The sequence below is a fragment of the Acinonyx jubatus genome, chromosome A2 (genome assembly GCF_027475565.1).
Source record: "Acinonyx jubatus isolate Ajub_Pintada_27869175 chromosome A2, VMU_Ajub_asm_v1.0, whole genome shotgun sequence".
NCBI lineage: Eukaryota > Metazoa > Chordata > Mammalia > Carnivora > Felidae > Acinonyx > Acinonyx jubatus.
The window spans coordinates 162,495,405-162,522,965 of NC_069383.1; the positions used below are offsets into that span (position 1 = coordinate 162,495,405).

At 58.9% G+C, this 27,561-nt stretch overlaps 3 protein-coding genes and 1 pseudogene across 6 annotated transcripts; 2 read left to right on the forward strand and 2 right to left on the reverse strand.

Annotated features, from left to right (window-relative positions):
• Window positions 1–149: 149 nt before the first annotated feature.
• Window positions 150–12,574, reverse strand: FSD1 (fibronectin type III and SPRY domain containing 1). 4 transcript variants are annotated; one of them, XM_027049202.2, is made up of 13 exons: window positions 11,515–12,565; window positions 10,486–10,581; window positions 10,140–10,271; window positions 9,267–9,368; window positions 8,455–8,477; window positions 8,156–8,277; window positions 7,080–7,289; window positions 3,808–3,906; window positions 2,870–3,029; window positions 2,235–2,314; window positions 741–992; window positions 552–640; window positions 150–452 (listed from the first exon to the last, which is right to left on the reverse strand). In XM_027049202.2, exons 1-13 carry the CDS (start codon window positions 11,527–11,529, stop codon window positions 342–344), a joined length of 1,491 nt encoding a protein of 496 aa, XP_026905003.1. In that variant the 5' UTR covers window positions 11,530–12,565; the 3' UTR covers window positions 150–341. The 4 variants fall into 4 exon arrangements, with proteins under 4 accessions (XP_026905003.1, XP_053076063.1, XP_053076065.1 ...); XM_053220088.1 differs by having other exon boundaries at window positions 150–640; window positions 11,515–12,574; XM_053220090.1 differs by having other exon boundaries at window positions 552–992; window positions 11,515–12,573.
• Window positions 5,311–5,409, forward strand: LOC113596419 (uncharacterized; annotated as a pseudogene).
• Window positions 11,792–20,954, forward strand: TMIGD2 (transmembrane and immunoglobulin domain containing 2). Its single transcript, XM_053220310.1, is given in 8 exon segments — window positions 11,792–12,029; window positions 16,421–16,710; window positions 16,713–16,771; window positions 16,773–16,882; window positions 19,275–19,331; window positions 19,402–19,592; window positions 19,714–19,941; window positions 19,943–20,954. Coding segments are annotated over 8 exon segments (1,488 nt in total). The 3' UTR covers window positions 20,258–20,954.
• Window positions 20,948–27,444, reverse strand: SHD (Src homology 2 domain containing transforming protein D). The gene is made up of 6 exons (XM_015072828.3): window positions 25,760–27,444; window positions 24,675–24,780; window positions 24,393–24,581; window positions 23,274–23,397; window positions 22,275–22,394; window positions 20,948–21,333 (listed from the first exon to the last, which is right to left on the reverse strand). Exons 1-6 carry the CDS (start codon window positions 26,054–26,056, stop codon window positions 21,147–21,149), a joined length of 1,023 nt encoding a protein of 340 aa, XP_014928314.1. The 5' UTR covers window positions 26,057–27,444; the 3' UTR covers window positions 20,948–21,146.
• Window positions 27,445–27,561: the final 117 nt, after the last annotated feature.

Here is a 27,561-nt window from a genome sequence, read left to right on the forward strand (position 1 = left end):
GACGTCTGCCCACAGCTGGCCCCTCTTAGCAAAACCTGCCACCCGGCCCTACAAGAGAAGCCCCCTTTACAGCCAGGAAAACCGAGGTCCAGAAAGGTTTGGGGCACACTCAGTGCCACCCAGCCCCAAAGAACCATCAGCACGGCCTGGCCAGTGATTGACCTTTATTAGGACGCGAGGTGGGGAGGAGGGCCCGCCCCGGGGCCCGCCGCTCCCCAGTGGTGACCCCCGCAGGAGTTAAGGCTCCAAGCAGCAAGAGAGGAGAGGGTGCTGGCTGAAACAACCGAGGCCTGGGAGGGCCCCCCTCTGGATCAGCCGGGCGGGGTGGGCGGTCCAGGGGCCTAGGTGAGGCTAGTGTTAGAGCTGCTGGTGGCACTGCCCCGCTTCTGCAGGCAGCGCACGGAGCTGGGGACCTGCAGGCCGGTCGTCACCTGGAAACTACCGCACCACACCTGGGGCACAGGGGGAGGGGGGCAGGCGGGCTCAGGAGCAAAGCCGGCACCCGGCGGCACCCCGCCCCACCCCGATCCCCGCCACGGAAGGGTCCTTACCGTGAAAGCGGGCAGCAGTGGCTGTGTGAACTTGGCCTTGAAAGTGTGCAGCAGCTGTTTGGTCCGGGCGTTGTAGAAGGACAGGAGGCCTGGGACGGAGGCAGAGCGACAGGGGGACCATAAGGGGATCGTGGCAGAGGCGGGACGGGGAGAGGCGGCCAGAGACGCGGCCCGGGGCGCGGGGGTCACCTTGGTGGAAGTCACAGTGCACGCCCAGGCAGTCGGGCACGGGGGCGTCCAGCACCTTGGCCTTGTTGGCGTGCTTGGCGGTGAAGCTGGCCTGCAACCAGTTGTTGACGTGCAGGCACCAGGACGCGGCCGTCTTGCCCAGCTGCTCGAAGCGGCCCAGGCTGCGGTACGCCACCCCCACGCCGAACGCCTTGCTGTCCGGCTCGAAGCGCACCTCCCAGTAATGCTCCCCGCCGTCGATCAGCGTGTCCCCTGTGGGGCGGGGTGGAGTCGGGTCCCGGGTGGCCTTGCGCCAGGGGGCGGCCACCTGGGTACTCCTCAGTCCTCGGCTACGGCTTCCGGGCCGTCCCCGGGCCTCATCCGCCTCCTCTAGATGCTCCGAGAGCCCGGATACTCGCCAAGCCTCAGCTAATCCTTTCGGGTTCTCTGCCGGTCCAGGCTACTCGTTCCAGATACTTCCAGGCCTTAGAAGCTTCCTCCAAAGCAAACAATTCCTCCCCGTGTTCAGACACCCCTCGGTCCTCAGTTCTCTCCGACACTAGATCACCCCCAAACCCTTGCGCCTGGCGGACTCCCAAGTGTTTCCACGGGCCTCGAATCCCACCGGAGCGCAGAGTCTCGCCGGCGTGCTGGGCCCCTCTCCTACTGCTCTGTGAATCTAGGGTCTCCCCGGACCCCCAGCCCCTGGTGGAGGCCAACTTCTTCCAGGCCCGACTGCACACCCTCTCCTGCGCCCGCCTCCCTCACGGCCCACGGCCCTCTCCCGTCTCAGCTCCTCCCCGACCTCAGCTACTTTCCCAACCACAGCCAGGCTCGTTCTTCCCAGAGGCCCCGAAGCCCCCTCACAGGTGTCAGCCACTCTGCAGAACCCCCACCCCTTCCCCTGCTTCCTCCCCGGACCCCACCTCTCGCCAATCTCAGATGCTTTCGGGGAAAACCCAGCTCCTCCACAGAACCCCAGCTTCTCCTCAGGTCTTAGCTTATCCCCAGGACGCGGCTACTCTCTAACCCCGCCCCTGCCCAGGTACTGCTGACCGCACTGACTCCTGCACCCCCCAGCGTCTTCTGGGAGCCCCCTTCTGGACAGCGACGATCCCCCTGAACCCTGGTTCCTCCGTGGGCCCCATTCACTCCATCGCTAGCTGTCTCCCACACCAGCGACTGTCTCTGGCTCTCCCACCAACCCGGCTGCCCCGTAGGTGGCCATTCTTTCCAGCTACTCCACAGACCCCAGGACGCCCCCTGGCCGACCTCCAGGCCACAGCCTCCACAAGTTCTGCCCCCCCACCCCCAGTAAGCCCACCCCCTCCCCCTCCCCCCCCCCGCCAGTCCTCAATTCCCCCAGCACCACATTATTGGAACCATTCCCAGGAAGCTTTGTTGGTGGCTGCCTCAGTTTCCCCAACCAAAGGAGTTCTCTCCACCCCCCACCCCCCACCATCAGGGCCCTGCCCAGAGTGTCCCCTCTGCCCTCCTGTCTTTGCCCCTCCTTACCCAGCACTGTGTAGGACTCGGCCGTGAAGCGATCCCGGCCCCCACGACCGGAGGGCATCCTCTTGGGAGACGGCACGCCTCTGTGAGTGACAGGGAGAAGGCTCAGCGCAGCCCTTACTGTCCCCACAGGAGGGTTTCCCTGGCCCCCCCCACCCCCCCCACCCCCCCCCCGGGCGCGGTGGTCTTCCTGTCAGTCCTTCCCAGGACTTGGTTCTTTTCACTCACTGGGCCCCTCCTTCCAGAACACGCCCAGATAGCCCTTCCTCGTCTGGAAAACTACTCAACTGTCAAAACCCAGTTAAAACTCTCTTCTTGGGGCGCCTGGGCTAGTCGGTTACGCATCTGACTTCGGTTCAGGTCGTGATCTCACGGTTCACGAGATCCAGCCCCTCGTCTGCTGTCCGCGCAGAGCCTGCTTCAGACCCTTTGTCTCCCTCTTTCTCTGCCCCTCCCCTACTTGCACGCACTCCCCTCCCCCGCTGCCCCGAAAATAAATACACATTATAAAAACAAATCTCCTCTCCCTTCTCGGGCTCCCTCCTTCCACCCCAGCCTTGACCACGCTGGGCTCTGGGTGTCCCTGCCCCGTGTGATCTCCTCCACCAGAAACTCAGGGAGGCCAGGGGGCAGGCTACCTGGCGGGGGAGTTGACGGGAGACGCCGTGCGCCCCTTGCCGTCCTTCTCGCGGGCCTTGATGTCCTGCACCTTCCCGCCCATGGCGTCCCACTCCACGGAGAGATCATCCACCCGCAGGTTCTGGTGAGATGTGGACGCGTCCAGGCGGAACATGAACGCTGGGGCCGGGCAGACGTGGGAGTCACAGAGATGGGGAAACCCGGAGAGACACAGAGAGAGAGACAGAGAGACAGACAGTGACCAAGACAAACCATGTGACAGGGACGGAGAACAGAGAGCGACAGCAGGGACTAAGACAGAGAAAACGAGAGAGGTTGCCGGGCTCAGAGACAGACGGATACAGAGCGACAGGCAGCAGGACGCCAAGAAAGACAGACGGGGCAGAGCCGAGGGCCAAGGGAGTGAAGGCTAAGGGCTTGTTGCCTGAGGGTCCCCTAGGTCTGGAGCCATTTTCAAAGCACTGGTGGTACTTCTGCTGGAGGGTAGTCACAGGAAGGGGCCCGGGCTATAGCACGACAGTTAGGCTACACTCTAGAAAGTCCTCCTCGCAGAGCACACAAAGGTGTTGCTGCAGGAGAGTAAGCGCGGGCTTCACTACTGATATCCCATCCCCAATTCTAAGAGCGCTTATCTAGTTTTTAGGAGAGAGAAAGAGAGAGGGAGGGGATGTGTGTGTGTGTGTGTGTGAAAGAGAGAGAGAGTATAAAACCCATCCAGTATAATGGGCTCAAGTGCAAAAGCAAAAAACCATGGCAGGTGTATATTAGACACTCAGGTTAAGGAAGCTACTGGGGACTAAGCTCCGAGCTTCCTGGCAGCCAAAGCAAAAAGAGTCACTGAGCCCTGATTAGAAGATGCTTATTACACACCAGTACCTGGGGCCCCAGGGTGAGGGGTTATGGAGTCACAGCCAGGGTAGGGGTGGGAACCAGTCACCTGGTGTCTCCAGGGTCACCGACTCGGAGAACTCGCCTGCAACTGCCTTATTACAGGCCTTCACACGGAAATTCATGTATTTCATGTCAAACTTGAGACCTAGGAGCAACAGAGGGATCTCAACGTGGTGTGCACTTTGAGCAAAAGGCTACAGGTCCCTGTGTCCCACGGTAGTCCCAGTACTCATTCTAAGGAGCACCTTGCAAACGACATCTTATCCCTGAGACACCAGCCTTTCCCTCATTTACCTGTGGTACTATGGGTACTTGGCTCCGCCTCCAATCCAGATTGGCCAATCAGGATGCTTAGGGACACAGTAACAGCGCTTGGTTCAGGAATGGGCACATGACCCAAACTGGCCAATCAGAAACTTCCCTGGGACTTTGGGCTGGTATTATAGGGAACAGAGTTACTGTCTGCGGCTGGCCAGCCAGGAGGAAGCTCCTCTAGGGAAAATCTGTCCGTGCATTTGGCAAGCCTCCTTCAGAATGTCGCATCCACACGCAACAAAGGCAGGGAACAAAGGCGAACGAGCCATTTGATTTGCTGGAACCCCTCGATCTCCCCATGCCTGGTTACTTAAAGATATTCCCTACTTCTAGGATATGTCCCCCGCTTTCTTTCTTTCTTTTTGGGTTCGTTTCTTCCAGTCTTCAAAAATAAAAAGCAGCTACCCAGTTGTCCTTCCCCTCAAGCTAAACCTCTTTGGAGAGCTGTCTACACCCTCACCCCTTCTCTGCTGCCTCGCTCACTCTCCCTCCTCTGGCCTTTGTCGGTCCCCCACCTCGCAGGACCTCCTGGCTGACCACTCCTTCCCTCCTGGAACATTCTCTCCTTGGCAGCCACGGCACTGTCATCTCTTGGCTCCCCCACTCTGTTTGTTCTCCCTAGGTCTTCTTTGCAGGCACTTCCATCCTCAACACCCTTAAATGTCAGGGTGACTCTGTCTGGGGCTCTTATTCGTGTCACCGTGCCCCTGTCCCCTTCTTGCACTTCAGACACCATCTGGTCACCAGAGCACCCACTGCCCAACCCCTGGCTCAGACCGCATGCCCAGTTGCCTCCTGAGTGTTCCCCCTGGGATGCCCGTCCTCTGATCATCCAAAACAGTACTCAGCACCCCCTGCTCTAAAACCTCCCATAGCTCCCCTTTGGCCCATTCTTCATCTCACTTCTCCCCACAGATGTTGTTCTGTCCGCAAACCTAACTTAGTTTCGGACACAAAGGTTCGCAGTGCTCGCTTCAACAGCATGTAGACTAAAATTGGAATCACCCAGGGGCGCCTGGGTGGCTCAGTTGGTGCAACAGCTGACTCCTGACCTCGGCTCAGGTCATGATCTCACCGTGCGTGAGATCGAGCCCCGCGTTGGGCTCTGCACCGGCAGCGTGGAGCCTGCTTGGGGTTCTGTGTCTCCCTCCCTCTCTCTCTCTCTCTCTCTCTCTCTCTCTCTCTCTCTCTCTGCCCCTCCCCCACTTGCTTGAGCTGTCTCAAAATAAATAAGCTTTAGAAAAATAAAATAAAATTGGAACGATATAGAGAACGCTAGCATGGCCCCTGCAGAAGGGTGGCATGCAAACTCGGACATAAAAGGCTCAGCGCTCTGGCCTCTGAGCCCTAGATCAGGCTGTTCTGCCTAGAAGACTCTTCTCCACCCTCCCCTCCTCTGTCGGGCCTCAGCCTGGCTGCCACCTCTTCCAGATGCCCACCCAGACTGTCTCCCCCTTGGCCGGATCCCCTTCCCTGAGAGCCCAGTACATTACTCAGCAACACCACCTACTGCCCCAGAGCAGAGATTAATTACCAACCAGAAGGCTCAGCTTCTGAAACCTGGAACCCACGTGCCTATGGGCGGTCTGGACTCACTGTGTGCCTCAGTTTCCTATTCTGCAAACTGGCAATCGCAATGCCAAATCCCAAGCAGGGTTCACATGAGGACGCGATGAGTCGAGGCATGTACGTACCAAACGCTAAACCAAACCCCTCCCGACTTGTCCAAGCAACGGAGACGACAAATGACGACACGGGTTCGTTGCCTAGATGAGAGCATTCGTCCCTATCGACATCACACGCCTTTCAGTGGATTCAACGTCCTGCCCTGCGCAACGCACTCACTAGGAATGTTGCAAAAGGCAACAAGAGGCGGGTGGCGAGGGGGTGACGCATCAGGAAGCCTGGGATGCGACAGACCTCCACGCTGACCGTGGTGGCCGGTACCTGAACTTGCACACTGGAGGAAACCGCATACGGGCGTACACACGCGCGTGCGCACACGGACGAAGGCACGTAACGCCAGCGAAACGCGGACCCACGAGGCTTCTGTCTGTTCCTTGGTTTAGATATCGAGCTACAGTTACGGAAGCGGCTACTGGTGGATCCTGCTTCGGGTTCTGCGTCTCCTGCCCCTCCCCCACTTACGCGCTGCCTCTCTGTGTCTCTCCAGAATGAATAAGTGTTTAAAAAAATAAAATAAATAAAATAAAAACAAAGCCTGGAGGGGGGGTGGGGGAAGTGGGATATGTTTGTTTTGATTCCCACGCAAAGGATAATAAACCAGTAGCTTCTCGGGCCCTTTTGCTGGCTGCTGGCTTTTCTTTCCTGCAATTAGCATGCTCATTAGTAACCATGCATGCTAATTACAGATAAAGAACAGGCTGATTACAGCCCAAGAGCTGTAGCGACAGTTATCTTGTGGGCACGGCTCTCCCCGCCACTGAGGATTTCCTCCGGCGCAGACGGCTGCTGAAACTCATCAGGGACCCCCGATTTTACCCTTCTGGAGACACTCCCCTTCCGGCTGGGGGGAATCCCCACGCTTTCTGCTTTCTGACGACTGCCAAGGAAATCCCCCAACACTGGGAGGATGCCAGCTCCAGGGCAGGACTGTCGCCAGTCTTGCTCACTAGGGCAAGGGCACCACCGGCAGGCGCTCAATACCCGGAAATGAATGAATGAACGCTGCATAGGAGACGTGAGACGCCGATGGGGAACGCCTTGCCTCCCCGGGCCTCAGTCCTCTCATCTGTAAACTGGCGGTGAGACGCGTGTCCGTTGTTCGTTACGTGTGGGGCAAACATTTAGCACATAGTAAGCCCTCCAGAAACGGCGCGGTGCCTGTCATCAATATCGTTTTTATTATTATCACTTCGTTACTCCTGATCAGCCCAGCGGGGCCCCCAGTTGATGGGGAAAAGGAGCCCGGAGGGGGCTGAGCCCAACGGGGCTGGGGGTAGGGGGCGGGGTGGGTGTCAGCAGCAGGGCTGAGCTGCTTACCGGTCAGGGTGTACTCCGTCTGCCGGATGCCCTCGATGACCATCCACGGCTGCTCCTCCTTGAGGCGGGGCGGGCCCTCGAAGTTGGTCCGCCTGTACTCCAGCACGTAGTGGTCGATCTTGCTGTCCTCGTCCGGCATGCGCCACACCAAGGTCACGCAGTTGTCTGCCACCAGGGACTCGGCCAGGTCAATCACAGGGGCGCTGGGCACTGTCCAGGACGGGGGGAGGGGGGCTCAGGTCCTTTGCCTACAAGGGCGATCTTACAGAAACCTCACCCGCAATTTAGGCCTTCTTGGGGGCCTCCTCTGGAGCCCAACCTTGGGAGCGGGGCCCCTCCGGGCACTGGGGCCTGGGGGTGGAGCTTCCACAGGGTTTCACCAGAGTGGGGTGGTGGGGAAGAGCTTCCTCAGGGTTCAACCAACAAAGACCTGGGCCTTCTCAGAATACCACCATTTCAGGATAATTTCTAGAATTCTCTCATAGGGGCATGGCCTTCATGGGAGGCGGGTAGGGCTTTCCAGGACTGGGCCACCAGGAGCGGGCTTCCTCGTGGCCCCACCCACACAGGCAGGCTATCCTCGTGGCCCCACCCCCAGGGGCGGGCCTCCTCGTGGCCCCACCCACAGAGGCTGGATATCCTCGTGGCCCCACCTCCCGGGGCGGGCCTCCTCGTGGCCCCACCCACACAGGCAGGCTATCCTCAAGGCCCCACCCACAGGGGCGGGCCTCCTCATGGCCCCATACACACAGGCAGGGTATCCTCGTGGCCCCACTCCCAGGGGCGGGCCTCCTCGTGGCCCCACCCACACAGGCCAGATATCCTCATGGCCCCACCTCCTGGGGTGGGCCTCCTCGTGGCCCCACCCACACAGGCAGGATATCCTCAAGGCCCCACCCCCAGGGGCAGGCCTCCTCGTGGCCCCACCCACACAGGCAGGGTAGCCTCAGGGCTCTACCTCCAGGAGCGGTGCCTTCGGGATTTCAACGCCAGGTTTACCCCAGCCTTTCTCAGGCTACCCTAGACTCCTGGGCCATTTCCCTGAAATCCAGGCCGGGAGAAAGTTCCCCTCTCACCAGGTAGGAACTTGAGTGCCTGTAGCATCCGGCGCTCCTGTGCAAAGTCCACCATGAGGTGACTCATGTTGTCGCTGACCTTGGCCTTCAATGACAGCCGGAAGGCAGGCGCCATCGTCACACTGCAGGGAGGAAGATAGAGGCAGCCTGCCGGCAGGCATCTCAAAAGGGCCCAGGCCTCTGAAGCGTGCGCGGGAGACCCAGTCCCCTTTGTTCTGGTTCAGTGCGCTGGGCCAAGGGACCCCACCTTCACACCAGGGACAGGGCACTGGGGTAGGAACCAGATCCCGGCATCTTACCCATCTTTGATTTGCTTGGCAGCCTAGAAAAAGGACGGAATAAAATTCAAAGTGTTGTCTTCATTGAATCAGAAAGTCACTACACAGACAGGAAGACTGAGGCCCAGAGTGGGCCATTTGGCAAAGTCCCCCACCACTGGGGCAGAAACACTTGGCTGTGCCCCAAAGGGATAGGGGGCAAAGACAGGCTTCTACCCCCACTCCCAGTGCCCAGTATATACAGCTGGCCAATTTGGCAGATAAAAATGCAGGGTGCTCAGTTACCTCTGCGTTTCAGATAAACAAAATGATTTTTTAGTATAAATGGGCCCCATTCAATATTTGGGACATATACTAAATATTTCATGGGATATATTATATTCAAAAATTATTCATTATTAAATTTAAATTTCAGATCAACCACAAATAAGTTAAAAAAATTTTTTTCCAGTTTATTTATTTTGAGAGAGGAGGGAGAGACAGAGCACAAGCAGGGGAGGGGCAGAGAGAAAGGGAGAGAGAGAATCCAAAGTAGGCTCTGCTCTCTCAGCACAGAGCCCGATGTGGGGCTTGAACCCACAAACCGGGAGATCATGACCTGAGCCGAAATTAAGAGTTGGATGCTCAACCCACTGAGCCCCCCAGGCACCTTCAACCGCGAAGAATTTTTTAGTATAAGTATGTCCCATGTGTTCTTTGGGACATACTTCTGAATGCTGCCCGGGCCACACTTATACTAAAAAGTCACTCATGGTTGATCTGAAATGCAAATTTAACCGCGTGTCCTATATTTTAGCTTGTAGTCCTACCAGTATGGCTTCTGAGGCGCCCACCTGAGGGAAGTCCTCGCTGTCCGTGGCCTGCAGGGTCTGGTTGGCCGTCTCCAGAAGCTCCTCTGAGCTCTCCAGGGCCCGCGTGCAGGCAGCCAGCTGGTTCTACGAGTGGCATGGCATCGAGGGAAGAGACACCTCACCCCACTGCGTCAAACCCTCGCGGTCTCCCCCACTTTGTGGGATTGGGGACACCACACCTTTCTCCAACTCCAGGTTGCGGGGGTGGGAAGGCTGCAGGGAAACCGGGGCTCACTCCCGGCAGCACAGCAGAATCACCTGGGGAATCCCTTTCTTGAAAACTCACACGCCCAGACCCCACCTGAGCCTTGGGGCCCCAACTTCTTCCACGCTGGGAAATCTGGGATGTTAGGAAGTTGTCCGGGAGGTTCTGATGCAGCCCCGGTGCCTCAGTTAGAGTCCTAGACCCCCTAGGGGCTGTACGTGGCAGGGGTGGGGGGGTTGGCAAGAGGCGATGCTGTCGGATCTGGGGACCGGTGGGAAGGGCTGAGAAATCAGAGGCGTTGGGTGAGGACAGGAGGGGAGGAACAGCCAGACGTGGATGTGGTGAAGGAGAAGGGGGTGGGGGTGGGGCAGGGACCGAGAGGGAGAGCAGGTGGGTACAGGGATCACGGCCAGGGAAGGGGCAGAGAAGAGGCCAGGAAACAGAGGAGGTGAGGCCAAGGCCACTGGGGTATCTGTTCTGGATCCGGGAGACACTTGGGGGCACCTCCAAGAGGCGGTGTGGGAGGAGGAGCAGGTGTGGAGGGAGACCCTGAGGCCAGCCGGGCTCTGCTGAGTCTGAGGGGTGCAGTGGGGGGGGGGGGGGTAGGGTCTGGGTGACGGTCCGGAGCGCCCCCCCCCCCCCCGCCCCACCTGCAGCTCGTAGGTGCGGCTGGCACGGTCCTGCTTGATCTTCATCAACATGCCCTCCTTCAGCTCCTCCAGGAGGGAGAAGAGGGATTGGAACTCTGCCTCCAGGTCTTCCTGTACCTTGGTGGAGTTGGCCTTGGGAAGAGGTTGTGGGGTCAGGACGGCCAGGATCGGCCAAAGCCCAGGCTCAGACGGGGACACGGAGGCCTGGACGCGGCAGCCGGGCACAGTCCGACGGGCATCGGCAGCAACAGGTTGGCTAACTCCCGTGGCTGCCCCACCCCCCAGCCCTTCTGGCCCACGAACTCCCCACCTCCTTCCCGCCCTCCTGCAGAGGGGACTTCCTCACCTCCACGTTCAGCAGCATTTGCTTGAGGGAGTAGATGAAGCTTTGAATCTCTTCATTCTTCACAGCCAGCGTGGTGATGATCTTCCGCAGAGCCTCCTGCCCCCACCCGAAGCAGGCACACGCCAAAGCCGGTAAGCCCCTCGGCCAGGCCCGGCATCCCCCCCCCCCCTGCAAACCTGGGGCTCCCCACTCCGCCTTCCTGGGATCCAGGAGATGTGGGAGCCACCGTGCCAGTGAGCTTGGCCACCGCCGTGAGGCAGGCCCTGGGTGAAGCTCTGGCCCCACCTCCCCTCGCCTGGCACATGCCCATTTGACAGGGGAGGAAACTGAGGCTCAAAAAGAGCCTCTGGGGAAGGCGCCGACCCTGGGCCGGAGCCAGGTCGGCCTCAGCACAAAGCCTTCAACCTGAGGGCGGGGCGTGATCTGGGGTGAGGGGCCACCTTGGGAACAGGGATCGGGAAGAAGAAAGGAGGAACCTGGGAACGCGGGGCCAGAGGGCCCAGGCAACTGGGGAGCGGGGCAGGGAGGTCTGGGGGAGGGGACGGAGAGAAGAGAAGCCGCGTGGGAGGATCCCGCTGGGGCCTGGAGCCCTGACCCAGGCCTCCCACGGGAGGGACCCCCTCCTGGTCCCTCTTCTGGGGGTGCGGGATCGGTGGGATCACCTGTGCGGAGCCGGAGCAGCGTCCTCAGGGGCGGGGCGGGGCAGAGACCGGACACCTGGTCCGCAGTCCGCATGGAAGGCGTGGGGGATGGGTCAGGCTGGGGCTGGGATGCTGGGCGCCGGTGGGGGGCTTGGAGGGGATGCGCCTGGACCCGGGCCAAGATGATGAGAGGTCGGGGCGACGGCGGGGGGGTGGTGGGGTGCTGGGTCCCGCATTGGGGGGCTGGATCCCGGCGGGGTGGCGGCGGGGGTGGGGCCTCGGCCGCAGAGCAGCTGCGGGGGTGGGGGTGGGGGGCGCTGCGGCAGCACCTGGTCCCCTCCCCTGGTCCACCCCCGCCCCGCCCCGCCCCGCCCCGCCCCTCTCCTACCCTCTGGTCCTCCATGGCCGCGGCCCAGGTCGTCCCCGGCCCGGCCCGCGGGCCCCGCTCGCTCTTCTGGTCCGCAAGCCGCCTTTGCCGCGACCACGAGCCAATGGCCCGCCGAGCCCTCCCCGCCGCCGCCGCCGCCGCCGCGCCCCCCGTCAGCGCTCCATCACTGGCCGCAGCGCGCAGGCGCGCCCCCCGCGGCAGCCTGGGAAACGTAGTCCTGCGCTGGGGTCGCTGAGAGCCGGGACCCCCCCAAAGCCTGGGGCCGACGCCGGTCGCGATGACGGAGCTGGCGAGAGCCCGGGACTGGGAAGGAGGTTGCCTGGGTTCGACCACCCGGGTGGTGACCTCGAGCCCATCCTTCGTCCCTGTAGCGCCTCAGTCTCCGCACTCGGGCACCCACGCGATTTCGTGGCTGCTCCTCAAACTGGAAGGCCACACCCACCCCTCCCGCGAGATCTGGCCCCTCACTGCTCACGCTCCTTGCGTCCGCTGGAAAGCCAAGGTCCAAGAGGATGGTCTCCTTCCAATGCCTTCTTTCTCTCTCCGAGAAAAATAGCCGAACTCCTATACATCCCGCAAAGCCCCGGCATCGCACATCTCCGCCTCCAGCAGCCTCTCTGCCTGACCGGAATCCACAAGGCCAAGAATGTCTGTGTCCACCTTGGTCTTCCCGGCCAGCCCGGGGCCAGATCTCCCCAGGATCTCCAGCATTGCCTCTCAGCAGAGGGTGGGGGGAAGGGTAGAGTTTGAGAAAGTCCAAGGGAGGCTGGGACACTGTGTGTATCTGCTACGACAGTGTGGTCAGAGTGCCGCCGCCGCCGGGGGCCATCCTGTGGTTGACAGGAACGATTCTGGGGCGCACGCAGGCCCTCTTCTTTCCGGGTTTAAAAAGAGGTCACACTGTGGTCGGGAGCCAGACACTGAGGCCTAGGGCCTGTCCCCTCCTCCCACCCTGGCGAGTGACAGATGTAGGGCTGGGAGAAATTTCAGGGCTTATGAATCCCCTCAATTGGGCCCCCAAACTTCTCCGCAACCTATGGGGACAGGGGAACCCCCCCACCCCCGCCCTGTACCTGTTGGGGGACCTGGTACCCTCAGCACAAATCCATTCCTCTGAACCTCAAAGGACGACATTTTGGGGGCAAAATAATTGAAGCTGGGATTCTGATCTTCAATCCAGGCTCAAGCCTCTCCTGCCTGCTCCCTGCCCCCCCCCCCACCTGCCTCACCTAACCTTCCAACGTGTCCCCTCCCCCGGCTCAGGTGTGCTTATATAGAATCTCCCAGAAAGATTTCCATTCACTGGAACGCATTATCCCATTCACGTACACGTGCTGCCTTTCAGATTATAAATAAATAACCAAACGAATCTTTGGGGAAACTGAGGCAACAGGCGGGAGGAAGTGGAGCCCTTAGAAGCTTTGGTCACCTGACTGACATCTACCGTCTGGCCTGGGCGTCACATCTGCCCCTGTGGCAGGGGCGGAGATTGTGGCCAGAGGTCTGTCGAATTGAATGGGGGGCGTGCACCAGCGAGGAGAAGCGGGGGGGGGGGGGGGGGGGGGGGGGGGGCTGATGGGCCAGGAATGGAGCCCCTGGGCACAGCGCTGGTCTTCCTGGTGCAGTTCTGGGGTGAGGACGGGGGTCTCCCTCCCCCCTCCCTCCTTCCTGTTGTCCATCACCCCCGCGGCCTGCCCTCTAGCCCAGAACCCCTGGAAACGTCTCGCTCTGCTCTGCTAGACACGGCCTGTTTCTCTCTGATACGCAGAACCTTCCAAGGGTCGCAGGTTCGGGGCGACTGGGGGCTGTTGATTAAGCACCCGGCTCTCGATTTAGGCTCAGATCATGATCTCACTGTTCGTGGGATCAAGCCCCACTCATGCGCTGACAATGCGGAGCCTGCCCGGGACTGTCTCTCTCTGCCCCTCCGCCTCCTCTCAAAATACATGTATAAACTTAACACAAACAAAAAAAAACGAACCAAAAAACATCACAAAACAAGGGTTGAAGGTTCTAGCAGGGATCCTCAGAGTGGGGCTCTAGGAGAACATTCACACCACGCCCTGCACACCAGTCTCTCAGCAACACGCTCCTGCACGTTCTCTTTCTTGCCCTTGGCTGGCCTGCTGGCTTTTCTTTCCTTCCTTCTTTCTTTCTTTCCTTCTTTCTTTCCTTCTTTCTTTCTTTCTTTCTTTCTTTCTTTCTTTCTTCTTTCTTTCTTTCTTCTTTCTTCCTTTCTTTCCTTCTTTTTCTTTCTTTTCTTCCTTCCTCCCTCCCTTCTTTCCGTCTCTTTCTTTCTTTCTTTCTTTCTTTTTCTTTCTTTCTTTTTCTTTCTTTCTTTCTTTTTCTTTCTTTCTTTTTCTTTCTTTCTTTCTTTCTTTCTTTTTCTTTCTTTCTTTCTTCCTTTCTTTCTTTCTTTCCTTCTTTTTCTTTCTTTCTTTTCTTCCTTCCTCCCTCCCTTCTTTCCATCTCTTTCTTTCTTTCTTTCTCTTTCTTTCTTTTTCTTTCTTTCTTTCTTTTTCTTTCTTTGTTTTTCTTTCTTTCTTTCTTTTTCTTTCTTTCTTTCTTCCTTTCTTTCTTTCTTTCTCTCTTTCTTTCCTTCTTTTTCTTTCTTTCTTTTCTTCCTTCCTCCCTCCCTTCTTTCCTTCCTTCTCTTTCTTTCTTCTCTTTCTTCTTTTCCTTCTTTCTTTCCTTTTCTTTCTTTCTTTCTTTCTTTCTTTCTTTCTTTCTTTCTTTCTCTTTCAGTTTCTTTCTCTTCTTCCTTCCCCCCTTCCTTCGTTCTCTTTCTTTCTTTTCTTTCTTTTTTTCTCTTTCTTTCTTTGTTCCTTTGTTTCTCCCTTCCTTCTTTCTTCCTTCCCTCCTTCCTTCCTTTTCTCTTTCTTTCTTTTTTTCTTTCTTCCTCCCTCCCTTCCTCTTTCTTTCCTTTCTCTTTCCTTCTTTCTTTTTCTTTCTTCTTTTCTTCCTTCCTTCCTCCCTTCCTTCCTTTGTTCTCTTTCTTTTCTTTCTTTTTTTCTCTTTCTTTCTTTCCTTGTTCCTTTGTTTCTCCCTTCCTCCTTTCCTTCCTTCCCTCCTTCCTTCCCTTTCTCTTTCTTTCTTTTTCTTTTTTCTTTCTTCCTCCCTTCCTTCCTTTCTTTCTTTCTTCTTTCTTTTTCTTTCTTTATTTCCTTCTTTCTTTCTTTTTCATTCTTTTCTTCCTTCCCTCCTTCCTCCCTTCTTTCCTTCCTTCCCTTTCTTTCTTTCTTCCTTCTCTTTCTTTCTCTTTTTTCTTTCTTTCTTTCTTCTTTCTTTTTCTTTCTTTCCCTTTCTTTTTCTTTCTTTCTTTTCTTCCTTCCTCCCTTCTTTCCTTCCTTCTCTTTCTTTTCTTCTTTCTTTCTTCCTTCCTTCCTTCTCTTTCTTTCTTACTTTCTTTCTCTTTCTTTCTTTCTCTTCTTCTTTTCTTTCTTTCCCTTTCTTTCTTTCTTTGTTCCTTCCTTTCCTCCTTCCTTCCTTTTCTTTCTTTCTTTCTTTCTTTCTTTCTTTCTTTCTTTCTTTCTTTCTTTCTTTCTTCTTTCCTTCCTTCCTTCTCCTTCCTTTCCTTCTTTCTTCCTTTTTTCCTTTCTTCCTTTCTTTCCCTTCCCAACATGCCCAGGTTGATCCCACCTCTGGGCCTTTGCACCTTCTGTTCCTTCCACCTGAAACACCTTTCCCCGGATTTCGTCTCTCCAGCGTCAGCTGTCATGGCATCTCAAAGGCCAGGCGCTTGATGCAAACGCACACATTCCGGGGGGGTCTGACGGGCACCCCAGACTTCTCCTGGCCCCAAGCCCTGCTTCTCCGCCAGTGTCCTCCATATTGGCCGAAAGCCACCTGATTCACACGGTCCCTGAGGCTAAAGCCTTGGCCATCGGCCACCTCGCCCTCTCTTGATTCAGTCCTTCTTCGACCCTTCCGGGGGCAACCTTCAAAATCTATTCAGATTCTGTCTGCTTTTCCCCAGGGTCCAGATCCTGATGCCACTCTCCTGGGCCCTCGTCCGCAGCCAGCCCTGACCCTCCCAGCCCACACTCTGTCCTTAACCAGGGCAGTCAGGGCCACCCTTTTAACACTTAAATTGAACCCCATTTCCTCCCCGCTCCCCTGCTTTCCCATCACACTCAGATTAAAAAGCAAACTGGGGCGCCCGGGTGGCACAGTCTGTTAAGTGTCCGACCTTTGATCTTGGCTCAGGTCATGATCTCATGTGGGTTCAAGTCCCACATTGGGCTCCGTCCTGATGGCACAGATCTGCTGGGGATTCTGTCTCTCCTTCTCTCTGCCCCTCCCCTACTTGTGCTCTCTCTCTCTCTCTCTCAAAATAAACTGCAAAAAAAAAAAAAAGATTAAAAAGCAAATTTCTCTGATTTCCGCATGCCACCTGCCCACCTCAGCCAAACCCCACCTTGCGGCCTCCAAAGCCTTGTATAGGCCATCCCCTCTCTGATTCCACTTCCGCCCTGTCTCCCCCGCGCTCACTCTGTTCCGGCCACAAGGGCCTCTTCGCTCTTCCTTTAACCTCCCAGGAGTGATCGTGCCCCAGGACCTTTGCATGGACTGCGCCCTCTGCCTGGAGCGCTCTTCCTCCCTATTTTCCTTTCTTCCCACACGACTGGCTACTTCTTACCATTCCAAACATCACCTCTTCCGAGACCACCCTCCACAACCAGATTCTCCCTCACCTCATCCTTATCCTCCATCGTGATTCTCACTGCACGACTTCCTGGGTCTCTCTCTCTGCACCCCCCGAGACTGTCAGCTCCACCATGGCAGGAATGGTTGTCTGTCTCCGTCACCTCTGTGCCTGTGTCTGTGGTGTCCAGAACAGGACCCGGCACACACGGGGCAGGATTGGTGTGCCTCAGTGAGAAGTGACCTCGCAAAGATCACGTAGTGTCACCTGTGTGGGCTGAGAGAGTAAGTCCCATAAACACACACACACACACACACACACACACACGGAAAGGCCTTACTCATGTCTTGTGTCCCCTAGTCCTGCAAGGAACTGCAGGCCTCAGTGTGCAGCAGGGGCCCAAACTGCCGCAGGTGAGGGAGGACAGCCAGGTGGCCTTGGCCCGCCAGGTGGTGCAGTCCCAAGCCTGGGGGCAGCAGCTCCGTATAGGGTGGAAGAAGGACGGTGTCTTCTTGTGTGACTCACATGTCACCAAAGTCAGGTTCAGCCTGGGGGGGTCTGCGGGCCCCGGTGGCAGCTTTCCTGGGAGTCGCGTGGCAACCTCAACCTGCGGGGACCTCGGGACCCTCAACGACAGCAGGGACCACACGGGCTGGGTGACCGTGGAGATTCCTGAGTTGGAGATGGCGCAGGGCAATGGCACGAAGCGTGTGGCCGACAAAGGTAGGAGAGCAAGTGAAGGGAAGAGGTGGGCCCTTGGGACTTACAGAATCTTAAGGCTCTAGAATCTCAAACTCCTAGAAATCTAAATTCGAAATCCTTCAGATCGGATTCTTACAGAGACCTTGCAAACTCAAGCACATCAAATTCTAGAATCACAGAACCGAAGATATGCTGGAATGGATCATTCTAGACCAGGACTCAGAACACTTTCTGTCAAGGGCCACGGAGTAATTATATTCTGCCTTGTGGAGCTGATGTTCTCTGTTGCCACCACTTCCGGCTGCTGTGGTAGCCGGAAAGCAGCCCTAGACTGGACATGCGTGAATGTGCGGGCCTAGGTTCCAATAAAACTTTATTTAAAAACAAAAACAAAAACAGGCAGGGGGCCTCATTTGGTCCACAGTCTGCAGTTTGCTGAGCCCTCTTCCAGAATATCACAATCATAAAGACTCTTGACTTATTTATAGTTCTGGGAGTCAGATTAAAAACAATCCCAGAATCTTTCTACAAATGTGTTATTGAAGTATATCCAACGTACAGATGGGGCGCCTGGCCGGCTCAGTCTGTGGTGCATGCGACTCTTTTTTTTTTTTTTAATTTTTAAAGTGTATTTATTTATTTTTGAGAGAGAGAGAGAGACAGCACAAGCGCCCCATGGAGCATGCAACTCTTGTTCCTGGAGTTGTGAGTTCAAGCCCCACATTAGGCATAGAGATTACTTAATAAAAAAATGAATAAAAATACAAGAGGGGCGCCTGGGTGGCTCAGTCGGTTGAGCATCCGACTTCGGCTCAGGTCATGATCTCACAGTTCGTGGGTTCGAGCCCCACATGGGGCTCTGTGCCGACAGTCCAGAGCCTGGAGCCTGCTTCGGATTCTGTGTCTCCTTCTCGCTCTCTGCCCCTCCCCTGCTCATGCTCTGTCTCTCAAAAATAAATAAATGTTAAAAAAATTTATCAAGATAAATAAATAAACCTTAAAAATCAAAAATAAAAGCTCTTCGGGAAGCTGATCATGAAAACGGGTTGCGAAACACTGACATAAAGGAATAGACCATTCTGGAATCTTACCACGGCAGTAGCTTAGATACTTTGCATAGGCTTTTAGGATTTTCCAGTCTCAGAGTGTGTAAGAGCAGGGAATTCTAGAATCCAGGTGGAAAACCATGGGCTCTCAAGGCTGGAAGGGACCTCGCAGATCAGTCAAGCCAGGTGCCTCCGGTCACAGATGAGAAAACTGAGGCCCAGAGAAGGCTGACACGTGTCCAGGCACGTGCAGCCAGCTTTCTGGAGAGCCCAGCGCATAGGCTGTCCCCACTCTGCAGGTCTCCTCGCTCTGGGCCAAGCCCTGCACGGGGCCGGGACACTCAAGCTGACCCAGGGCTCCTGCTCTCCTGGCCTGCTCAGTTCCTGGCCCAATGCCCCTTCTGCTCCTGTTGGCAGGAGGGCGATATGTTAAGGCTGTCCTGCCTGTCCCCACCTTCTAGTAACGTGACGCCTGCGTCCAGCTCCCTACAGCAGGCTTCCCCACCCCGGAACAGCTTCTCAGCCACCCGGAGGGACCAACTCCAGTGTGAGAACACGCAAGATGAAGAGGTCAGGGGCACCGGGCCTCACGTTCGTCGCAGCAACTTTGGCTGGAGTTCATATCAATTACACAGCCCTGGAAACATGGCCCCACTGGGCCGGTCACTTGCTGTGTGACCTTGGGCGGGGAACTTGACCCCTCTGTGCCTGATTCCTCAGCGATGGGTTAGATGAGTTTGAAGTAATCATATCTACACAGCTTATTACCGGGTCTGGAACATGATAAGTCCTCAGGAAACGTCAGCGATTATTTCGATCTGTTATGTTGATTATATTCGGCCAGACTCACAAGTTCAGGCCAGTGTAAGCCTTTTCTTTCGTTTCTTTTGTTTCTTTTTCTCCCCCCCCCCCCCCCCCCCCCCGCGAAACAGAGAGAGAAAGGGGAGCTGAGGTGAGCAACACTTTTGCTCAAAGCGGGGCTGAGACCCAGTTCCCTTGTATGTAAAATGGGGCAGACACCAGGATTTAGCTCAAAACCCAGGAGTCGTGAGGGTGTCGGATCCCATCGCCGGCATTGTGGAACTCACGGTGGGGACGGTGGAGCTCACGACCAGGGGGATGCGGCTCATGGCGAGGAACAAAAAAATCCACTTGGCGACTGTTTTGCAATAACCGAGCAAGACGGAGGTGGGTAGCCCCGTTTTTCAGAAGAGGAAGCCGGTTCTGAGCGAGCACCTGCCCCGACTCCCGCAGCGCGGCAGGGGAGGAATCGTGAGGTCCCACGTGGGGTAGGGAGGCTGTGACCCTGAAGGGTGGAGGCTGGACCCGAAGGTGAGCACCCCCACCCCCACCCCCGCGACACACAGGTTCCTCCTCTGCAGACCGCCTGCTGCCCAACGCGAACCACACCTCCAGCCACCCAGGTGAGCCCCCGCCGCGAGTCCCGCCTCCAGCCCCGCCCCCTGCGCCCCGCCCCTCCCTCCCCCTCTTCAGGACTCCTGGTCGCGCCGCCGGTGGCAGGGGCCGTGGCCGTGGCCGCCGTCGCGCCGAGGGCCCGTGTCTGGAGCGGCCGTGGCCGCGGGCGCGGGGACTCAGGTAACCGCGCAGGTAGCCGGGAGGACGGCGGGCGGTTTCCGCCGGCGACCCTGCCCCCGCGTGGCGGAGGCGGGAACTGCAGCTACTTGGCGAGGCCGCGGCGGCCGCCCCACCTGCCCCTTCTGGAAGGAGCGCGGGTGGGGCTGCGGGGTTGGGGGGAGAGAAGGAGAATAAAGGGAGAAGTCTGGCCCCAACACTCGTGTCCCGCAGAAGCGGAGGAAGGCTGGAGAAAGCCAGGCGGTCTCCTGTGATTTTCCCCTCTTAGTCTGTGGCATCCCTCCCCCGCCCCCCACACCCGTGCAGGGGATCCTCTCTAGGGTAACGTCCTCTACCAGCCCCGGGGGCGCCCAGAGAAGACTGAGGCGTGGCCAGTGGAGGGGCAGGTGCTGGACATCCCCACGGAGGTCCAGACGGGTCTATTCGATCTCTTTCCCACAGACCCCCAGGCCCCCAGCCACGTTTGGCCCAGAAGCCTTGCCCCAGCCCCAGCCCCAGCCCGGGTCCCCCCATCTCTACAGTCGGTGTCTCCCCTGACCCACGCCCCTCTGGGCAGCAGAAGCCAAGAGGGCTCCTCGAAGCGGGAAGAGGGATCGGAACCCAGAAAAGACGCCCCCCCCCCCGCCAGTGGCCACGTGAAAATGTGACTGATTTCCAGAAGGGGTCGGGGAGCCCAGCCGCACAGCCCAAGACCCGTGTCCTCCTCACCATGAGGCTGGATTCCTCCCTCGCCCTCTGGGCACTCAAAGGCTCATAAAGAAAGGAAAGGCAGATTTTGTGGTGACTTGGGGGGCGTTAAAGATATCGGAGGGGTCGTCTGGGGGCCCCTGAGCCCCAGGATGCCTGGAGGGGTCCGCTGTGGTGAGGGGGCTCTGTGATGACAGGCCAGCTCCCTCCTCTTATCCTTGGAGGGTCACGTCCAATTAGCAGACAAGTGATGCCCCCAACCTCTACCGGGCGCCTTGAGCTGGAGGCACCGCCCTCCCTGGGTAGGCTTGGACATGGATGGCGAGGCGGGACATGGGGGTCCCTGGAATTTATCAGCCCCCGGGGGCTCTGGCTCCACCGTCACCTTGAAGTGACACCAGCTGGGACCGGCTCCCCTCCCCCATTTCTGCTGTTTCCATGGGGACAGATGTCCATTCGCAGCAGCATCCGGGCCACGGCTGCCCGCCCCGGCGGAAAGGAGGGGCCGGGTGGGGGCAGGGCTGGCCTGAGAGCCTCCCCCCCCTCCCTCGGTTTCTCCATCTTTGTATCTGCGCGGGATCGGCTCTCTCCGGGTTTTCACCTGACTTCATACTCACTCTCCCTGTTTCCCTCAAGCCCTCTTAGTTGTGGGCCATCCTTGTGAGCAATGCAGGCTTCACCCCCAGCCGGGGTGGGGGACACCCGTCTCCCTTCTTTCCCTGGGGCCGGGATCCCCGCCTCCCAGAAAGGACACTTGAAACGCACAATAACTTATTTATTTTCCAGGCCAGAGGAGGGCTGGGAGACGCAGTTCTGTACCCTAGAACCCGGGAGAGGGCCAAGAAGCAGCCCCGATGAAGGCCCAGGGCTTGGAGGGGCAGTGAGCGTCTCCCTCCGGCTTCCCTCCAGCAGCGACTCTGGGCCCTCGCGGTGCAGGGCAGGGGCTGAAGCTCCTGGGCTCAGGGCGTCTGCACGACCACAGGGTACAGTAGGGCCAAGTGCTCAGCGCCCTGCACGGGCAGCGGCCGGGAGCTGTAATGCAGGACCAGCTCCGGGACGCTGGCGAAGGGGCCGCTGTGCTGACCCAGCACGAACTGGTTCTCTCGGGTCCGTGCGAACTTCAGGTGCAGGAAGCCCTGGCTGCCCCTGGGGGACAGGCATCGCAGAGCGCCTTGATCACCCCAGACCTGCTCAGGCTCTGCGAGCCTAAAGGCAGGCTGGAACACAGGCTGCGCTTTTTCTCCAAACCTTCTGAGCCCGTGCCCTACCCTTCCGGGGCTCCCCACCGGTTAACCTTCAGTCCGGGGTCCCTCTCCTTTCTAAACTGTCTGCCCAATGGAATGACCTTGAACCTCAGAATCATTGTATCCTTAGCATGAAGGAAGCGCTCGTGGCAGGGGCAGGATTGAAACCTATTCTCCAAGCTCTCTGCAACCTTGTTCTTTTAGGGATCTCACGCTCGGAGGCCCAGCAGAGTTTGGGGGCTTGTTATAATCCGACACACTGAGAATCTTAGAGACGCACGTCGAGTCGGGATCTCCAACTGAAATGCCCATAAGAGCCACTGGGAGAGTCTGGCCTCGATGGACACAAACGGATACAATTCAACTTTTGGACTGGAGGAGTTGGAAGGAAAGGTCTGGGGGCGCCCGGGTGGCCCAGGCGGTTGAGCTGCAAGTCGATTTCGGCTCAGGTCGTTATCTCACAGCTCGTGAGCTCGAGCCCCTCGTTGGAGCCTGCTTGGGATTCTCTCATTTTTCTCTCTCTGCCCCTCCCCCGCTTGCTCTCTCTCTCTCTCTCTCTCTTTCTCTCTCTCAAAATAAATAAGCTTAAAAAAAATAAAGGAAACATCTCACCCACACCCTGGATCTACTGGAGACCACGCCCTCTGGCCCTACAAGGCCCGCCCCACTGGGCCTATAAATCCCCTCCACTTTCCTGAATCCCGCCCTCCCCCACCCTCCACAGCCCCGAAAGCCCCGCCCACTGGCTGCTGGCGCCAGGCTTGGCTGCCACCGAATTAACCCGAAAGCCAGAGGCGGGCAGTTCTGCGACCCTCGGTCCCTCCAGGGGGGCTGGGGTCTCACCTGAGGGACAGGGAGCAGTCTTGGGGACTGGTCTCGCTGAGCCGCACGAGGTAGCTGCCTTCCTTGCAGAGCGACAGGAGGCTCTCAGCATCGGCCCGGCTCAGTGGGCCGTGGAACCACCTAGGGGGTGGGGACAGATGTCTCCTCAAGGGTCACCCCCCTTCGAACGCACCCTGGGGCCTGGTACAGGCACAGCCGATTCAGGGACTTGTGACCTCCAGGCAAACAAGTGACAAAAATCCCCCCCGGGGTTTCTCAGGGGGGGCCTGGTTTCCAGGCAGCTGAGCCCAGGTCCACGTGGAGCCGCTCCCCCCAGTTCAACAGATACACCTGACCTTGATCTCTACAGCCTCCCCAGGCGAGGTCCCCAGTGGCCTGTGTCCCCTTCCCTAATCGCTCAAACTGAACCACTTGCGTGGGGCTTTCACGAGACTTGCCACATCCCGTATCCCCACCCACCTGTAGCATCCTTTCTCGAATATTTCCCTGTAATGTGCTCAGGGAGAGGTTAGCGGTTGCGAGCGGGGGGCTCAAAGGCAGACGAGCGCCCAACAGACTCGGCGGTTGTTTGCATGGAAAGACCCTCCTCCCCCGGTGCCCCCTTCTTCACCGGTCAGTTCTGTGTCACGGTTTGGGAACAACCGTGATAAACACACAGGCTGGTGGTGCCCTCAGGGCTGGACTCGGCGGGCTGTTAGGGACTTCCCGGAGGAACCGCTAGGCTGGAGAGGCACAGAAAGGACCCGGACTCCCCCAGCCTGCGCGCCTAGAGGTTAAGCGACTTGCCCAAAGCTGCACAGCCAAGAGACGCAGGGCAGAGATGTGAACCCAGAATCTGACGCCAGGGGGAATGACCTAGCTAGGTGTCTGTCACAGGGGCAGGCTCCGGTCCCCAGCGAAGATGGGCAGAGGAAAGAACTGAAGTGAACGAATGAGTCCTAGGAATCTGCAGCTGGTACGGGATGGGGAGGGTCCTCCAGCTGGAGCTTTCCCACTCACGGCTGTTTCTCCAGGGGCAGGGCCGGGTCCACGCGCTCTGCGGGCTGGGGGCTTCTGGATGCGGGTTTCCGGAGCTCTTTGGCTGAGCCTGGGGTCCTTTCCCACTCCGGGCCGTCAAACTGCACTGGAGGGGGGAGGGGGAGGGTTAGAGAGGAAACGGTTAAGCCCAACCCCACCCGGGAGGGGCGGGACCGGGGCAAGCCAATGCACTCTCAGTAGGGAGGCGGTGCCAGCTTGGGCAACCTATCAGAGTCCCCAGTAGGTGGGGCCGGGCTTAAGGGCTGGGGCAGGATTGGCACAGGAGCAACCAATCGGCCTTCAGGAGAAAGGGGTGTGGTCACTCAGGTGTGCTGGCTTGCAGGGGCGGGGCAGCTCCACGAGGGACCAATCTGAGAGCAAGGGGCGGGGCTAGAGGGGAGGGGTGGTCATTCTGCAGACTCTGGCCAAGTCCTGGAGCCTAGAGCCCCGCCCCCACCATGGACAGGTAGAGTGAGGCGCTGAGCCCCAGTGTCCCTCCAGGTCACACAACTTCTGGGGCCAAGCTGGGTTTGCACAACTCTCTCTGGCCCACGTTATTTTATTTCTTAAAGCTGACCATACTGTTACCCTCTTTACAGAAGAGGAAACTGAGGTCAGAGACTTGGCCATGCTTCCCCCACTCAGGATCTGACCCCAAGCCCACCTAATGACAGTTACTAAGAAATGCTACGCTCTCCCCCAACAGCACTTTCTACCACTCGCTTCGCACGCACCCTGTTCTGTAGGTGCTAGAATGACCCCCGTTTGAGGGGTAAGGCAGCTGAGACTGAAAGATAAAGTCTCAAGTGAGTGACATAAACCCAGGCCTAGCCTATCCCTGCACAACATTGAGGATAAAGAGTCGGTTCCATCGCCCTCTAACGGTGTTTCTGCTCTCAAGGAAGATACAAGTTCTCCTAGGAAGAGAAATGTATGGTTATCAGTCCTTCACACTTCAGTGAGAATGAGTAAACTATCACGGTGGCAGGCGACTGGGGTCTATTTTGTACGTTAAAACAGGGGGGAAAGACCAGATCAAGCAATGGAAGGGTGAGGACATTCAGGGCCCGTGGAAGGTCAAGGCCTGGGTCGGAGGGGCACCTGCAAACGCCTTGGAGATGTGGTCTTTCTTCCACTCCCAGGGCTGGTCATACTCATCCGCTGGCCGCTCATCCTCCTGAGGCAGCCGGCTCTGGCGAGGTCTCCTTCCAGAAGGGGGCCCATCTCCTGGCTCTCGGTCCTGCTCCTCATAGGGGGTGTCATACAGCTGCACCCCCTTGGACGGCAGTTCTGGGAGGCCGAGAACACTGGGGTCAGTGCCCACACCCACCAGGGACCCTGCCACCTGCCCCCAAACTCTCACCCCCCCACCCCCCCACTCACCGCTCACGGCCCTCTGGGCATCGTAGGGCTCCATGTAGCCATCATCTGAAGGTGGCGGATGAGGCTGGGCATCGAAGGGGTCTGAGTACTCGGTGTCGAGTTCCGACTGGAGAGAGAAGTAAGGAAGTGGCCCGAGGGGAGTGGGGAGACTGAGCCCAGCGGCGGACACCCCCTCCGGAGGGATGGCGCCCCCCTCTGAATCATCTAACCCTTCCGCTCCACGTGGCTCATTTTCGCCGGGGTTGGGAGTCCTCTCCACCTACCCACCAGGATTTGTGCACAGACGCCAGCTTCTCCTCCTCTCTGCCTCTGTGCAGTTCTGACTCTGACACACAGCCCTGCCTCCCTCCTTCAACAATTGTTAATGCTTGTCAGATGAGGAAAGCAAGGCACAGAGAGGGTAAGTGACTTGCTAAGGGTCACACAGCAGGCGAGTAGGAAGCAGCGTTGCAGCCCAGGCTGTCTGCTTCCCGGAATCCCCGCCTCCTCCTTCCTCTCTCTGTGCTCTTAAACCACTGGGCTCTTCACACAGTCTCTGGCAACCCTCCTCAAACCCTTCTCTGTCTCCACGGAGGGTTTGGGCCGGCTCCCTCATCCTCTAGGGAAAACACTGAAAAAAGCATGGGCATTGGAGGCAGGTCTGGGTCAAGTTCTACTGAGCTAGGGCCCTGCAACCTTGGGCCAGATGCTTCTGTGAGCCTCAGTGTCCACTTCTGTGAAATGGGAATAATAGCGGAGGAGGGGCACTTATAGTGGTGAGGATGTCCCAGGGCTCGGCAGGGCGGTACGGCGGTGATCCCCTCGGATCTGTTTGGGGAGCTGGGGGGGAGAGGACGAGAGGTGTGAGCAGGGGACAGGAGGACAGGGGGACAAAGCGGGGCCAGAGAGGCAGTGGGACCACCAGTGCCGTGCACCGGAAAGGGACAGATATCAAACTCCACTCAGCAGGTGGAGGACTGAGGAGGGCCTGGCTGGCGCCCTGGCCTCCCCATGAAACAAGCTTCCCCAATCCAGGCAGCCCAGCCTGGCCCTCCCGGCCACCCGGTCTCCTGGGGCCACCCCACCTCTGGGACTCAGCCACGCACCTCTTCCCCAGGGCTGCCCAGCAAGACCTTGGCTCTGGCCATGTCTGCAGCTTCCACCTTGATGAGCCGGTGCTTGGGAGAGTCGTACTTGGCGTCTCCGAGGCCCTTCGAGTCCCCGGCGCCGGCGGGGTCCGACTCCAGGCGGCTCTCCGAGTCCTCATAGGGGTCCTCGAAGTCCAGATTCTTCTGTTCCCGGTAGGCCCTCAGGATGTCGCTCTCCGTGTAGTCGGGGGTGGGCGGCTGCGGAGGGGGCCTCCGACCGCCAAAGCTCAGGTAGTCGCGTAGCCACTTGGCCATTTGTGCGTGTGTCACGCCAAACCTGGCCGCCGTCAGAGGGGGACCCACATGCCCCCTTTCTCCGAAGAGTTCCCGGGGAGGATGGGGGAGGAGACGGGTGGGGGGGAGGAGGAGGAAGAGGAGGAAGGAGAGCAAAAGTCCACCTTAGCCCGGCTCCGCAAGGACGGCGCGGAAAGGGGGCGCCCCGCAGGGCCCTGAACGCCGAGCGCCGGGTGGCCGGGCCAGGGCGAGGGGCATCCGCGGAAGCGCGCGGAGTTTCCGCGGGAAGCGCGGTTCCCGTGCGCCGCTCGGCCGCCCGCCGCCTCCGGGAAGCTCCGGGATTCCCTTCTGGGGTCTGGGGTCGGGGCAAGCGCCGCCCGCGGGCGCCCCCAGCCCCGGCTCAGCCCGGACGCCTGGGTGCTCAGCGCAGCGGGCGGGCTCCCCCGGGGCGCGGGCGCCGCGCGCAAAGTTGGGCCACGGGGACGGTGACCTCCGCGCGGCGCATCCTTTGTTGCGCTCGTCTCCGCTCCGGGGGGAGCCCAGGTCCCGCGGCCCCCGGCCCGGCCGCCTCGATCCCACCCCAGCCGCCGGCACAAAGGGAAATAAAACCTCCTCCAATCCCCCTTCACGCTTTCGGAGAGACTTTACCCGCCGCGGCCGGGAGGTGGGACTTTGGGGAGGGGGCGCGCGGGCGGACGCCCCAGCGCCTGCCGGCCCCCAGCCGCGTCCCGGGCAGCGACGTCAAGGCTTCCCCGCCTCCCCCTCCGCGGCTTCCCCCGCCCCCTCCGCTCCCCCTGCGCCCCCCTCGGAGGTGACTGAGACCTTCAGCTGTTCTGGGAGGGGAGGGGAGCCGCTGCCCGCGCTGGGAGGGGGGGTGCGGGGCGGGAGTCGCGGGGCCGAGGCCGCGGCAGCTGGACACTGACCCGGAGGACCGCGGCTGGCAGGAGCGAGCGTGGAGCGCGGGAGGTGGGAACAGACGGGACTGACCTTGCTCACGAGAGCGAGAGGTGCAGAGGCGGGGGACGGGGCGGGGAGGGGGGGGCGCGGAGAGGAGGCGAGGTGGAAATTGGCCGGGAGATGGGGGTCTGGATTTGGCCGCGAGAAGGGGTGAAACTGACCGGCAGAGGGGGTGAGAGCCACCACTGTTGAGGGTTGAAATTGAGCCAGCCTCTGGCGGCGCAACTGACCAGCAGACTGTTCCAGAGGTCACTGGCTAAAATTGATATTGATGCCGCGGAAGCAGGCGAGGGGCGACGGGAAGGGACGGGGGCCTGGCGTCCCCTTCCCAAGAGGACGCTTCTCTGCACCCCCCACCCCAGGGGACCAATTGCAGCATGGGGGAAGGGGGCTGGGGCAGCTGGCCGTGGGAAGGAAGATGCTATCTGTGCCTGGCGCGTGTCCTCAGCATCTGTCCCTTTGTGGCTTCTGGGGGTGGAGGCAGGGAGGGGGACTCAGACGAGAGGGGTCTCGCCTGGCCTGGCCGCCTGTTGGCAGCTGCGGCTGTCGGGGCCCGGGAGGGGGGATGC